This window comes from Lutjanus erythropterus, chromosome 10 (assembly GCF_056507025.1).
Source record: "Lutjanus erythropterus isolate fLutEry1 chromosome 10, fLutEry1.hap2, whole genome shotgun sequence".
In the NCBI taxonomy this organism is placed as follows: Eukaryota; Metazoa; Chordata; class Actinopteri; order Lutjaniformes; family Lutjanidae; genus Lutjanus; species Lutjanus erythropterus.
In genome coordinates this window covers 42016381-42031531 of record NC_139326.1, presented here as the reverse complement: position 1 = coordinate 42031531, position 15151 = coordinate 42016381, and the positions used below count along the sequence as shown (strand labels likewise).

Here is a 15151-nt window from a genome sequence, read left to right as displayed (position 1 = left end):
CGAAAATGGTGAAACCCTGATATTTGGAGTGAATCTTTTTTTTTACTATTGCCCTCATATACTAAAAGCACTAAACATATTGACCTGTGAGAGTTGAAATATGATTTATAGCTAAATGACAGTAGACATGGTTTTCACATAAATCTGTGATGAAATAGCCACCAAGAAGTGGAAACATTACATACTACAAGATGATTTACAAGGATACAAGGTGATTTATTTATCATTTAACAACAAGGTGGTGAAATTAGATTTTGTTGTAGTTCCTCCTTTAACTGATTGGTTGATTGATTGGTTGATTGATTGGTAAAATATTAATAAAAACATAGAACAAATTAATTAATAAGGTGGAGTGCTAAGTATGAGCTGAGCAGTCTCACAGCCTGAGAGAGGAAGCTGGTCTTCAGTCTTGTAGTGTGCTAGGGGACACTTCTGTATCTCTTGCCTGATGGCAGCAGGGTGCACAGGCTATGGCTGGGGTGGGTATTGTCTTTTAGTATCATCTAGATTAAAAGACAAAAAGTTTCAGAACCTGAAACAAGACGTTTCCGACTGAAAAAGTCCACTCTTAGTGTATTTGTGCATTCATGAGCCCATTTGAATTCCCCCATTATGTCGGGTTCACAACAATGTGAACTGGGCTATGTTCTGCTCTGACAAAATGCAGCGAAATATATATTTAAAGAGAAACTGTGGTGTATTGAACACCCTGTTGTGTACACATATTTTTGTGTACTGGTAGTCTCAAGATCCATATCACACACTTTAAAAAATCATTCTGCAACTTCACCGCAACATCCCTGTAAATCTGACCAATCACTTTAGCTTCCTACGAATTCCACCAACCATAGAAGCTGCATGCAAATGTCATATATGTTGTTTTTTTGTGTTTTTATGTTTTTTATCTTGTCACATGTACTGAGAAGAACACAAGATTTGTTATTGATATCAATTCTCTATGCTTTTATATTTTGTAATTTGTAGAATGTTTCTAATCCTGAGCCTTTTTGCTAATATTACTGAGAACACTCAGAACATAGAGTGATTTTATTCTCTCTGAAACAAGCCAATTTTGTAAGTATACACAAATTCTTTTGGCAATTTTCACTCAGCCACGCAATTTCATTGCAAACAAAATCCTAAAAACGTTGCAATGCATCACATTTTTTTTTTTTAAAGAAAAGCTTCTGTGAAATCAGGTATTGAAAAAATATCCCCCAAAAAAACTGCGAAATCTTGGAAGATTTTTTCTTTCCATGTGTCCTGTTTTTCATTAGCTTGCTTATAATCAGATCACCTTATTGGCTACAAAAATGCAGAATTTTAATTACATGATAATTAAAATTTTAAAAGTAACTAACATAGTGAAATACATACATATTTAAGAGCGAGTAAAAGTACAGACTTGAAAATATACTCATAAAAGTACAAGTACCCAAAACACTACTTAATTACAGTATCTCAAGTATTTGTAATTATTTATTTCCACCCCTGGTCACCACAGGGGTTTAACTAAGAATAGAGTTTGGTTATGCAGTGACAACAATAAGGACACAATATGTTGGCAAATACTGTTTAAATACCTTTTCGGTTGGCTGCCCAAACTTTGTAATTCTGCAGCTTGATTGCACTACATCAATAATGCAATAAAATGATTTGTTGTGTTCTAAATTACTAGAAAGTGTTTGTAGACTTTGCCTTAAAGGCTTTGTATTAATACAGGCTTTAACTAGGTGTTTCAGTTAGCAAATCTAACAGCAGAATAAACTAGGAAATATATTTCTGCCTAAGGTATGCCATAGCCTGTGTGGCATCTAGAATACTTAAGTAACACCTAACTAGCCTCAGAGTTAGCCTAGTGTTAGCCTATGGTGATCCCGTTTTAAAACAGGAAAACTATTATTCTATTTGATCGAGGGCCCTTCTGGAAGCACCAGACATAGGATATAAAATTCGGCATATCTAAGGAAAAGGCTGGTAGCTATTCCCCAACCCAAGGACCAGAACCATATTCGCCGCGCTGTGTATTCTGGGAACACACAGTAGTGTCAAGATGGCGGCGAGCAGGAGGCTGGCCAAGGTAAATCTCCCGATCCCGTTATTTTCATAGAATTTGTGATGTGTGTAATATGTAAGCCGCACTGGCAGCTAGTGGCCTCATTGGTTCCTCGACTAAACGCTTTTAAGATAATATTGTGGCGTGAAGAACCATTTAGCGCCTGTTTTAGCCGTAAACTTAATAAAAGCGAGAGGTCACTGCTGGCCACCTAGCTGTCCATATCTTCCCGTTAGGCAGCAATGCACCGGCAAATTAGGCCACAGTGTCGAGACTAAATCTGCCGAAGGCGACTAATGAACTGATGGTTTCTTCGCTAACAGTGACTTTTATTCAGATATAGGCTGTATGGCCGAGGGGTGAGTCTAGATGTGACTAACATAAGAACCACTCTGGGCAAATTTCCACGGCAGAAGGCGTTTGCTAATCATTCAGCTAACCTGCTAGCCTCAGACCGCAACGGTAGCTGCGTTTCAGCTAGCTTAGCTAGCTTAAGTAGCTAGTGAGCAAGCGGAGGAGCCCTAGACTGGAGTGTGCTGTCCCGGCCTGGGGTTCGCTACGGAATCAGACGCCTCCACCGAACAGCTCTTCAGCCGTCTATTCTCGTTTTTACTTGATGTGAAGTTGTTTTTTTGATGGGAGGCGGTCTGGGACACTCGATATTAATGTGGAACGTAACAAACGTAAACAAAAGCACATGTTGGATGCAAAGGAAGTTACTCCATAATCATGATCAAATACACATTTGGACAGAAATATCAGTCAGATATAAAGTGGAAACGTGTGAGTCTGCCATTAAGTGTAATCATATTGTTAAGGCTGGCGTTAGACCGTTGCAATGTTATCTAAGCATAGCATAAGCAATTTGACCAACTGTTAGCAATAACATCCTTTTAGTTATAATTGCTTACAAAAAGAGAATCTTGTTGGGACAAATGTGCAGTAAGCCAGGTCAAGATATACAATTATCGAATGAAGTTGACCTTTGCTGTTTTTGATGTTGCTTAGGTGTATGACTTGTTTGCTCACTGTATTCTTACTCTGACTGTGTATCGTTGATACCGCCGGTCATGGCGACAGGGAGTGAGCCTACACTAAGTATTAATTAACCTCTCACCCGAGGCTGTGTTTGTGGTTCTTATTTTGGTATTTCATACTGCTAACTGTTTTCACGATGTCTAATTATTTTCATTTATAATATTTAGTTTTCTTTTTATACAGGACATGTTTATATTCTATCAAAATAATCACAATGTGATTTTCTTTTTTGTATATTTATAGGCTTTTGACTAAGTCTAGCGAGTTTTGAAGCAGAAGTAGTGGAAGAGGAATTCAGTGGTTTCTCTTTTTGTTGTTGGAAGATAATGGTTTTTCAGTAGCAGAGATATCTTTCTGGTGGTTGTAGGGAATAAACATAAGCTACTTTTTGTTGTAATGTGGGGAAATAAAATCACAACAAGTTAAACTACGTACCAACATCAGCCTGAGCAACATACACATTGTATATATAATTACCAAATGAAATGCTCATTGCTTATTTTATACATGTCTTAATATGACTTTTATGTCTGTGGTTAATTTTTGGACTCATAGAGGTGGCTTAGTGTGTCATTGGAGGGTGGGGATGAACTTAATGTAAATGAACAGCTAATGTTTTTCTTCCTGGTTACATTTACATCAGTAGTAACGATGCATAACACAAGGTCTGTGTTATCTGTCTGCATCTGACTAAAGATAGGTTGTATGTGTCTCCTGTAATCCACTGCTCCCTTATTCCAGCCAAATGACCATACTGGTAAACTTGCTGGTGATGGTAGTTTGTGAGCAACATAAGTATGTTGTGAAACAAATTCAATTTTCTTGTCTGAAAAACAAAAAGCAGAAAAAAGATGCATTAACACTCATAAGTATACAAAACTTACCATGTGGTGATGAATATACCAAAGCATACTTAGATTTCCAGCCTTTGAACTCTTAAAATTGTCCACTACAGTCACAAGCTGCCATTCACAGAATGGGGAAGCTTTTATGTGAAGGTAAAAGTCACGAGAAATGTTACTGCTGTTAGCACATAAGAGAGTTATGTGTTAGGCTATTTATTAACTAGGCTTCTTGTGATTTTGAATAATAGCACTGCAGAAAATGTTGCAGTCCTAAGTCATTATTTTGACGTGTTAGAGGAAGCAACATTTCTCTCGACTTTCACTTTGTTAAGGCAAAGTGTCAAATACTTCCTTATTGTGTGGAGGCATTGAGACTTAAACCATAAAAATGAAAGCAAAATGTTGTTTGGTGATCCATGACTGCATAGAAAAACACAAATTTATATAGCAAAGTTTCCTGTGTGTGTATCGATTTAGTCTGTTGTAATTAGAACACAGAATGTGCCACTGTCCAGTCAGAACTCTGTAAAACTCATATTTTCATAATGTAATTAAGCAGAAAGTCAAGAAACTCTTAATATAGATTTTTCACAGTGCTGTTGTATGTTCTCCATATATGATTATACATACTATAAAAGGTAACTAATTACCTACAAGATAAATGTAAGGTAATATGTGTAAGGTTGGGCATTGTATAAATGTTGATTCAGTTTATCTATTTCAACTGTTATTGAATGTGTCTTAGATTTTCAGGGGCACATTATTCAACAGAAAACAACAACAAACTTTAATTCATGCAGATTTAGGCTGCCCTTGCCACATTTTGCATACACTCTGACCAGCCCAAAAAAGTCACTAGTGCAGCAAAAATTATGGGAACCATCAGCTTCTTACCTTCAAGCAAAATTGTTGCAAAGCAACCTGGAGTTGGCACTATCAGTAATTGAACCAGGCATCTCTGAGGTGATTGCCATGGAAAAATAAAATGCAACCACTCATGGAAAATGTACATTTTTTTGATGTGTGAATTCTTGGGCACATTTAGATTATAAACAATAAGAAGTTTTATAAATTACCTTAAAAAAAAAACACTTGGCATTACCACTGCCCCGTGGCCCACCAGATGGCGGTCTGGGGCCCATCAGTGGCTGTCTTAAATACTGGATATCATTATATGGTGATATGGTGATTGTCCTAGATTAACGGCCTCATTACAGTAAAGTGTTGTCATTTTGTGAATTTACCAGACTGTTCTAGCTGTTCTATTATTTGCCTTCACCCACTTAGTTGTTCTAACCACATTACCGGTGATTGTTTATCAAAATCTCATTGTGTTATTAAATTGTGATAGAACCAGTAGTCATTCATACAGTATTGTCACAGTGTCAATAAATATTAATATCAAAGTATTTGGTCGAAAGTATCATGATGTTTGATTTTGTTAATACTGCACACCCTGATATGTCCCCATCTGCTAAATGGAAATAATCACAATAGCAGCATTTGTACTTAAGTCCAGTTCTTCAGTTAATTTGTCCATCACATGCTTAGGATACAGCCTCTTGTCTTGACATTCTTCAGCTCTGTAACATACATTGTGTGTTTGCTGGTTTTCTCAGGAACTTGATGAGATTCGCAGGTCTGGAATGAAAAACTTCAGAAACATTCAAGTTGAGGAATCAAACCTATTGTCATGGCAAGGGCTCATTGTTCCTGTAAGTATGTGTTCCTTGTGTTACTGTTCTTACAGTTGTTGGCTCTCAGATTCCTTAACAAACCTCCTCTGCTCACTTCCAGGACAACCCTCCTTATGACAAAGGTGCATTCAGGATTGAAATCATTTTCCCCACTGAGTACCCTTTCAAGCCCCCCAAGATCACATTCAAGACAAAAATCTATCACCCCAACATTGATGAGAAGGGCCAGGTGTGCTTGCCTGTGATCAGCGCAGAGAACTGGAAGCCTGCCACCAAAACTGACCAAGGTGGGTGTGTTAGTATTATAGGTCTCTGTAGGTAAATGGATGCTACATGACATCTTGGTTTAATCTCACATTATTACATGCCCATGCATCTACACAGAACACAGCTTTGATTGAAATTGTTCAATGAATGTACTGATACACACTTTAGTGCCAGTAGCAAAACAGTATTTTCAAAGGTATTTTGAAGGTAACTGAGCTCTTAGTTGATGGTGTAGTGGATACATTTCCTTCTCCTCCGCTCATAGATGGAGTTTCCCCTCAGATTTCTGTCACCAGCTAGCTGAGATGGCTGGTAACAAACAAACCTACACAGATCATTGTATTTAAATGACCACACCAGTGGTTTTGCCTGTTTAAGCCAATTAACTACTAGCTGCTTACACCTTCTCTTAGTGCCATTAATTTCCCAAAGCATGCAGGCATAAGTAACAGAATTGTTTAAATTTTCCAAATGAATTGTTCGGGAGAGACATCACTGTAAAATTCTTTTTGGCAGATTCTGCTCCATGAAGTGTGTCACATTTCTGACCAAAACAGTCTAGCTAGTAGAGACAACTTTACTACTATGTTGCAAGAGAGTGCATGGCTTTACGCATTTATGTTATCTGCTGCATTGTTGTAGTGCTCAAACAGCAGACCCAAAACATCATTCAGGGCTACAAAAACACCAGATTGTACAGTTTGACATGTGTTAGAACTAGACCACCAGCTGCTGTCTGTTGGTTCCAAAGGCTGGTATAGAACGTGCCTGTGTGAAACTAAGGCCATAGTCTTGTTAGGAGAAGCCTTGTCCATATCTGACTTGATTTCTTTGGCTGTGTGTCTTGCAGTAATTCAGTCCCTCATTGCGCTGGTAAATGACCCCCAGCCGGAGCACCCCCTGAGGGCAGACCTAGCAGAAGAATACTCAAAAGACCGTAAAAAATTCTTGAAGAACGCTGAAGAGTTTACAAAGAAACATGGCGAAAAGCGGCCAATGGACTGATCACCTGACGAGCGTGTAGCCCTCTCTCTGTCTCTTTCTCCCCCTCTCCCCCTATCTCACCTGCCTGATCAAATCCCAATCTTCCTCTGGCCTCCCTGCTCTCCCCCACAACTCACCACCTTCCTTGCTCACTGTCCTCCTCCCTTCTCCCCCATATCAGTCCTCCCTGCAGCCCAGGAGCCGCCCAGCTGAAGCCAGGCAGACGGCTGAAGCAGCCCCAGCCACCCTCCCCATCCAGGACTCTCTGTGGATCAGACAGCTTCCTCCCCCTACTCTTCTTCCTTCTCCTTGGCCAATATCCAGACCATTTCTAACTTTCTACTCTTTTCTTAATGTGAAAAATGAAAACAGAAATGCTATGGGAACATGAAGTTCAGGTGAAGAGTTAGATGGAAATACTCAGAGTAATGTGTTAATTTTCTGTTGGCTTTTCCTCTATACAAAACAACTCTTGTGTGAAATAGATCTCACTTAGACATGGTTTTTCTGAAGTATTTTGTTTTTGGCAGAGCAGGGAAACTGGTTGATTGCTCTTTTTTTGCCCCATCAATCATCAATAATCTTTTCAGTTAAAAGGCAAATGTGACAGAAAGAAGAGAAGCTGTAGGTAGGACCTGGAGGTGTGTGCTCACTGAAATGTTTCCCTTGCTCACCTCCACTGCTTCTAGACTTGCACTGTACTCTGTGGGACAATCCCTTGCAAATCTCCTTCCCCACAGAGTGTAACCCACTGAGTAGGAACAAACGATGGCAGGCCAAACATGAATTGAATTGTTATTGGAGAAAATGCTGCAGACCATTTTTGAGTGTTTTAGTAAAAACAATTGGTTTCCAAACACTCCCAACATGACAACATATCTGCAGGCCCTTAAAGACTAATTGACCAGCACTGTCTCCACATGTTCTCAGTTGTTTTTTGTTGGGTTGAGTTGCACCCTCAAACCATGCTGTTAAACAGTTTACTGCATGACAAAAGGCTATTGTGATTTTCTTTTCCTTATTAATTATCATTTCATTCTCTACTTAAAATAGTTTTGATTGGCACTTGATAAAGAAAATTGGCAATGTGGGAAAAACCTGTCTGATTAATTTGAATCTTTGACGCATGTCTCCTCTCCCACTATTGGGCATCCCAGTATAACCACCTATCACACTAGAAATGGAGCCCTTCACCACACTGAGACATATTCCAGTAGCAGATTGACTGTCAGCTGCCCAGCTGAAAGGGACCTAACTTGTCCGGAGGGAGGAAGGAGAAGCTGGAGAAGGATGCACTCAGCTGGAATGAAGCTCAGCTCCTGGAGGCGGTCCTAGAAACAAGCACCTTGAAGGCAGCTGGGAGAGGGCTGGCTGTCCGGGGATGTGTCAGGACATGGAAAGGGACTGCAGTGGCCAAATAAACCACCATGTAACAACTGTTTGATCTGGTCCCAATATTGTTTCATAATAAAGATGGCTAACCATTTGGCCTCACTGTCTGCTTGGTAGTCAAGTGGATGTTGCACGTTTGACTATTGATGAGTAGACAGAGGAGCAAAACTAATCCAAACCCATCAAGATGTTTTGATAAACAATTTGGTAGAAGTCAACTTCAAGTGAAATTAATGATTCAATTTAATCAACATTACTTAATGTCATTAGTACATAGTTGTGCCGTGGGTTGACAAAAAGTCATTTTTGGTGCTTTTGACTACATCTCAGTCTTCTATAGTAAAAGATTCCAACACTGAACTTGGTACACAGAAGCTGTAGGATAACTTAAAACTGGTAACAATTTGCAGTGGTAGAAAAAGTGTTCAATACCTTAAGTAAAAGTAGTAATGTAGACACTCTAATTACAGATAGAAACCCTGTATTCAAAGTACAGAAACATCAGCAAAATGTACTTAAATTATTGAAAGTAGAATTACTTGAAATGAACTGTGAGTTTTATATAATTAGATATTATTGGATGGTTAATACTAATGCTATAATGTGTCAGAAGCAATTCACAACAGTGAATCAGATTTGATCTACCTTCTGCTGTGTAGTCAAATCTATAACTGAGTCAGTTTAAGAACTGAATTATAACAAATTTTACCTGTGAAGTGATCATGAAATATTGATGTGACATAAATGAAGTAAAAATAACAATATTTCCCTCTGAAAGGTAAAATTGTAAGTAATGAGTAACAATGTTAAGTTCAGAATGATGCATTCAACCATTAGATATCGAACACAGTAGGATTATTGTGCCTGTGTATCAGGTGAAAAGCAAATCTTCAAATGTTTGTACCACTTCTGATATGTCAGTCTTAACATGCAGTGATGCAAAACATGATTGTATCGTCATCAACTGAATAATGTTTAAGTTGTTGGAGATGGAGGAAATACTTAAGTAAAAGTATTATTACCACAAGGAATACTCCAAAATGTACCTAAAGGACCAGTGTGTAGAATTTAGTGAGATCTAGAAATAAGCTTTACAGATTGCAAACACCTTGTCTCCTTCTGCTCTACAAAGTGTGCAGGAGAACCTACAGTGACGCCAAATGCAAAAACTGTACAAGATTCCTCAGCCAGTGTTGGGTTTGTCCATTCTGGGCTACTGTAGAAACATGGAGGAGGACCCATGGTCTGTGTAAATATAACAGGCTCATAATCCTTATTTTCAGGTGATTATACACTAACAAAAACATACTTAAGAACAGTGGTAGGCAGACTACTAAAAATATGCACTCAAGTACAAATACTGTTAGATTACTGAAGTATTACTCAATTACAAGTTAAACTTCTGTTGTAAAAAATGTTAAGTGTAGAAAGTAATATTTTCCAAAAACAGAATTTGCTACTTTACAGCTGTTGATGATTGTCTATAGCAGCATTCAGTCGAAAGGGGTTTCTGTTTTTCTATATCGTCAGTCTAAATCAGTGTTTCCCAAACTTTTTCTCCTGGGGACCCACTTTTTAAAATTGATAAGTTCCATTGACCTCTTTAGCCTTGCTGGCTACAAAAAGTAAAATGCATAAAGAAATGCACAATAGTAGTTAATCATTAGTTACTTACTTCCATCCAAGGATTTATTGTGCAGTAACTTTTACTCAAGTAAAGGATCTGATTACTTCTTCCACCTCAGGTTAGTGGAACCAGTCTCACATAGGCACAAAACACATCCCAACATGCTGCAATAGATTTGCTCATAGAAGCAAACTGACATCATTTGTCACATCTTGGTCCTGGACACAATATCCTCTGGTTTCTCTCACTAGTCCAAAAGAGTCACGGTGGCTCTTCAACAGAGTTTTCCGGCTCTGAGTAAGATGATAAACACAAGAAGTGGTCAGTCAGTTAGAGGACAGATCCCTGCCAGGTAACAGATGGTGAAACACCTACTGCAGTGCCACCACAGCTGCCAGATGCAACAGGCAGAGATTTGCAAAGTTCCTCCAACATTAACAAGACCTCCACATACGTTGTCCTGAGCCCTGAGTGATTGCTTAAGAAGAGTGAGAAGTCAGCTGACACTGGTTGTATAAAACAGAGCAGTCAAAAAGTAGAATTACTGCCTCACATTTGTTTGTCTCCTCCAACCAGTCAAGTTACAGTGTACATCCATATCTGTCCAGACTCATATGTCTGTAGTGAACACTTTTATTTAATATAGAACTTAACACTATATTGACCCGTAATTTTGAGGTAAGTTAATAAAAGAAATTAAGTGTATTTTTTTGGCAAGATGATTGAGTGAATAATTTCCAGGTAGAAACATGCTGTATCTAATTTTGTCATGATTACCATGTGAAATTTTAAGTTGTACTACACTGAACTACACTGCAAAACATTCACAAAAAGCTATATGCTTTCTTTCTTCTTTTTTCAAATGTTTCCTGGAAAAATAGTGTTGTGCACACCTATATTAATGCATGTATAATATATGTATATATATGTCTTATGATCATAAGACGTGGCCAAACCACCGAGAAAAATCTCTTCTCCCTCTTCCTCTTGAAGAAAATGGCTTTAGTCTTTAAAGCATAATGATGATGTCATTCCAGGGCTGTACTCTTACTTTATCAGGCAGCAGCACTGATACTAACAAGCTAAATATTTCAGTAGCACAAAGACAAATTTAGTAGCACACACAGGTGCACGGTTTAACATGTTTTATTGGTCAAAATCCATTTGATATTGGTCAAAGATGCATTTACTGACATTTTTTTACTCATACACTGTCAACTCTGTCAGCATAATCTAACCCTTACAGTAAAAGTTTTCACTAATTTATTTTAAGACCTCACCTCAGGCCCTGTACCATCCTCTCTTTTTCCTGTCTCCTTCATGCTGCTGCATTGCTGCTCCTGAACATACAAACTGGCTTCAGAAATGCACAACTAAGGTTCAGCTCCTGAGCATAAAGGTGGACCATTTAAAGAAAAAAAAAACTAAACGGGAAAAAATCCACTTATTGGTCACTGTGGAGTAGCATTTCACCATGTAAATGTGCAGAAATAATGAAATTATTATTGAAAATGTATCTTTAAAAAAATCAACCTGACATCAGTCCTCACCTGTTCTCCTTTCTGGATCTATTATAATCAATAATATGATTTTTAAACCTTACCTCACACTCTGAAGCTCCACCTGGCTCTCCTATCTGAATGTATTACACTTCTTCTCATGAGAAAACTTTGTTTAAAAAGTAATATTTCATATATGCATTTCATATTTCACTAATCAATTTAAGAGCTCACCTGAGCTTCCTCAGTCTCTCCACCTTTCATTGCTTCAGCTGCCTCACTCCTCTCTGTACTATCATTCTCCTGACAAGACATTATTGCACAAAATATCTAATATAATGTCATACATGTTGATAAAAGACTTACAAAGTAAGTCCTGCTGCTTTTCTTTGATGGTGACATCGTGCTGAAATGAGATGACAAAACATTTTGGCGAGAGTTGACATTACTTAGGAACACTGACAAAGTTAGCAGTTAAATAATGGAAGCGTGACCATCCCAGGATTAAGATGACTTCACTCAGAAGATATGGTTTCTAAATATGAATGTAAACTAACAACAAGACGTTATAAACAAGCCATATTCATGACAACGTTCCCTATAGACCGTTTTACCTCGTTCAAAAGGGTTTCAGTCATCAGACCGTCTGCTGTCACCTGCTGCTGTCTCCGTCTCCCAAACACTCAGAGCAGGTGAGGGAGGGGGCGGGACAATGACATGACGCTGTATTGCGCTTTCAAAATAAAAGCACGTGAGTTAAAGATTTCTAAATCAAGTATTTTTCTCCTCCGCCCTATACTTTTTGGGTGGGACAAATGCGCCTGTCGCTAATATTGGGTGGGGGGCACGTCCCCCCCGGTTCCTACGCCTATGGTTGTGGCCAAAATGTGTTTAGTGAGGTCACTGTTACCTTAGCCTTTGACCTTTGACCACCATCAGTTAACCTTTGAGTCCAAGTGAACATTTGTGTCAAGTTTAAAGAAATTCCCTTAAGGCATTTCTGATATATCACGTTCAAAGAAGGGGATGACCTGAAAACATTATGCCTCTAGCCATAAATACATGAAGGCATAAAGACATAAAAATTAGGCTGATTGGGATTAGATGAGCTGTGGACAAACTGTAGTTCCAGTGATCACACACACACATTCACTCAGTCATGCACATACGGAAGTGATCCTCCCCGCTTATGCCTGGTGAGGCTACTGAAGAAGACACTACATTTGGTCCTGGTGAGTTAAATATTATAACATGCTATGAAACTAGAGTTTTGAAAATAACACATTGCTTTCAGATTATAGAGAGAAACACTGGACACCAGTTGGACTTAATTTATTAGTTTACTCTGTTGGATTTACAAGCTATTCAGTTATGATCTCTGTAACAGTTCAAATATTGCAATGCATAAAAAAGTTTCAAGAAAACTTAATCAAAATATACGATTTCAAATACCAGGACAACGGCTATAAATATTACAAACATACTGTGCTCTTACAGGTGATTCAAAATGTCAACATTAAACTAACATTCTTGGGAAGTGATTAGTGGTTCAGTGCTACTTGTGCTAGACAGACCTGAGATCACTGGAAATTATCTCTCTGCTCTCTTAAAAACCCTCAAAGACTACATGGCTCCACCCCATAACTCCATCCCTCAACTATTTGACAATGTGCAGAGTTTAGTTTTTTGATGATGGAATACTTCGTGACATCAGATGGTTGTGTGGTAATATAAATTAACACTTTCAATTAGAAATGTCCAACATGTAAGCACAAAACAGAGATAATGAAAGTCTTTAAAATAGATTCTGACTTTTAGACGGAACCTCAAGATCAGACAATAACTTAATCTGGACACTACATCACCACAGAGAAGTCAGACAATCAGAAAGACAAACCAGCAGTTTGCCCAAACGATCCAGTCATTCCCAGAAACTGGGTTGTGGGTCACAGGAGATTTTTTTTTTAGAAATAAAGACTAGGGAAGAAATTCTGTGAATTTAAGATTTGTATCTGCAGTACATCTTTTATAAAGTATTTAAATGTGTATATTGTTTTACTGATGAGAGGAAAAAACGAGAGCCTGCAAATTCACCCACTTACTTTGTCTCATTTATGAAGTAGGTTAAAATGTTCAATATTCTGCTGATGTGAGGAAGTGAAAACAATGTTGTGGCCTGTTAACTCTTAACTTAAATTTGCTTAAGTTTTTTAATAACATTGTCAATATAAGGTAATGCTCAATAAGCTCATTTATGCACAAATGTACTTAATTAAATGATAATGCCTATTGTGAATTGGGGTGTGATGGTTTGTCATTTTGAAAAAGTGGGTCCCCATAAAAATAGTTTGAACCACTGATTTAAACCACATTATTTTGAGATGAAACTTAGAGTGAGCATATTTAAAATATTATTAATAGTCCCTCATTTAATCTGTGCAGATATAAGTACAGTGGGTTGATGTGGGAGCAGGAAGTGTGTCTTTAAACTATGGTGTATGTGGACAGTTTGGATCTGAGTTTTACTGTTGTACACTGTACTTGGTGAGTACAGTGTTTGATAGAAAAACATACATTATAAAAACCCTAAAATGACATAAATATATGTAATGTAATGAAGGGCATGTGGGTAGTGCAATACATTGGTCTGAATCAGAGTATTGTAAAGCAGCACTTAGTATGACTTACATGAAGAACAAGCACCTCTTCACTTCTCTACACACTTTCGAGGACAAGATAGTGTTCCAGTTTTTAGGATACTGTAGTTTTTTTATAGTGCTTCTGTGCTCTTAGTAAACATGAGAGAGAGACTGTGAGAGTCTCCAGAAGGCTAACATCCTGACGCCACCTCCTGTCTCAGTACAATCTCTCATCCACAGTTCCTTCATCCTTTATTCTGAAAAAAATCAGACATCTTCCTGGGATGATATCCTTCATGAAAGTTTATGAAGTATTAGTTAGCATTTTTACTAGCAAGGCCTTGCATATCACTCTTTGCTTTTAGGAACCATCTATAGACAAGACTAAGAGTTATTACACATATAGTCAGCATCAGTGTCTATAATGTTAATTCCTAGATATTATTCTGCTATCTTCTAGTATTATTTGTTCTTACATCAAATGACATGGATAAGCTATGTTTGAATCAAAAATGTTATTAATGCCACTACAAGAACAATCCTTTCCACTCATATCTTAAGATGTTTGATTTAAGAGAACTCATAATGAATCAAAGATGTCTGTGTATTATCTATTCACTTAATTATTTCATTCAGTCTGTAAAACAGAAAAACACATCAGTGAAGTGTGGAATATAATAAACAAGAAAAACAAAAACAAGTTTAACTTTTGTTTTAGTTTTTTTGTTTTGTAGATTTATGGATTTCTGACTTTTCTTCACCATGAAGCCTGCGCTGAAAGTGACACACCTCAAAAAAGTGAATACCATCAAACGTTTTAGTCATTAGAGAACATTTACTATCTGGTTCACTAGTGTTGACCGGCGACCTGCAGCCTGATGGGGAAAATGGGGAATGGTGAAACTCAAACACTCAAGTGACAAATGATCATCAATCACTCAGTGAGTCAGAGACAGATTTTATAGCACTGGCCCTGCGGTGTTGTGGTCCAACCAAAAAGGAAAAAGGTGCCATTGAGAGAGACAACTTCATAAGTTTAACCTGCCTTGGGCTTATGGGAAATGGTATTCATTAAAGTCAGTTTAAAACTAAAAAAATGTCAGAAAC

The 15151-nt window shown here is 37.9% G+C and overlaps 1 protein-coding gene across 1 annotated transcript; it reads left to right on the top strand.

Annotated features, from left to right (window-relative positions):
- Positions 1-1946: 1946 nt before the first annotated feature.
- Positions 1947-8386, top strand: ube2l3b (ubiquitin-conjugating enzyme E2L 3b). The gene is made up of 4 exons (XM_084729374.1): positions 1947-2080; positions 5559-5654; positions 5737-5923; positions 6754-8386. Exons 1-4 carry the CDS (start codon positions 2054-2056, stop codon positions 6906-6908), a joined length of 465 nt encoding a protein of 154 aa, XP_084585500.1. The 5' UTR covers positions 1947-2053; the 3' UTR covers positions 6909-8386.
- The last annotated feature ends 6765 nt before the right edge of the window (positions 8387-15151 follow it).

Coding starts and splice junctions, on each gene's coding strand:
- ube2l3b (XM_084729374.1), top strand. CDS start 2,054: ATGGCGGCGAGCAGGAGGCTGGCCAAG. Junction 2,081..5,558: donor CGAGCAGGAGGCTGGCCAAG/GTAAATCTCCCG, acceptor TGGTTTTCTCAG/GAACTTGATGAGATTCGCAG. Junction 5,655..5,736: donor GGCAAGGGCTCATTGTTCCT/GTAAGTATGTGT, acceptor GCTCACTTCCAG/GACAACCCTCCTTATGACAA.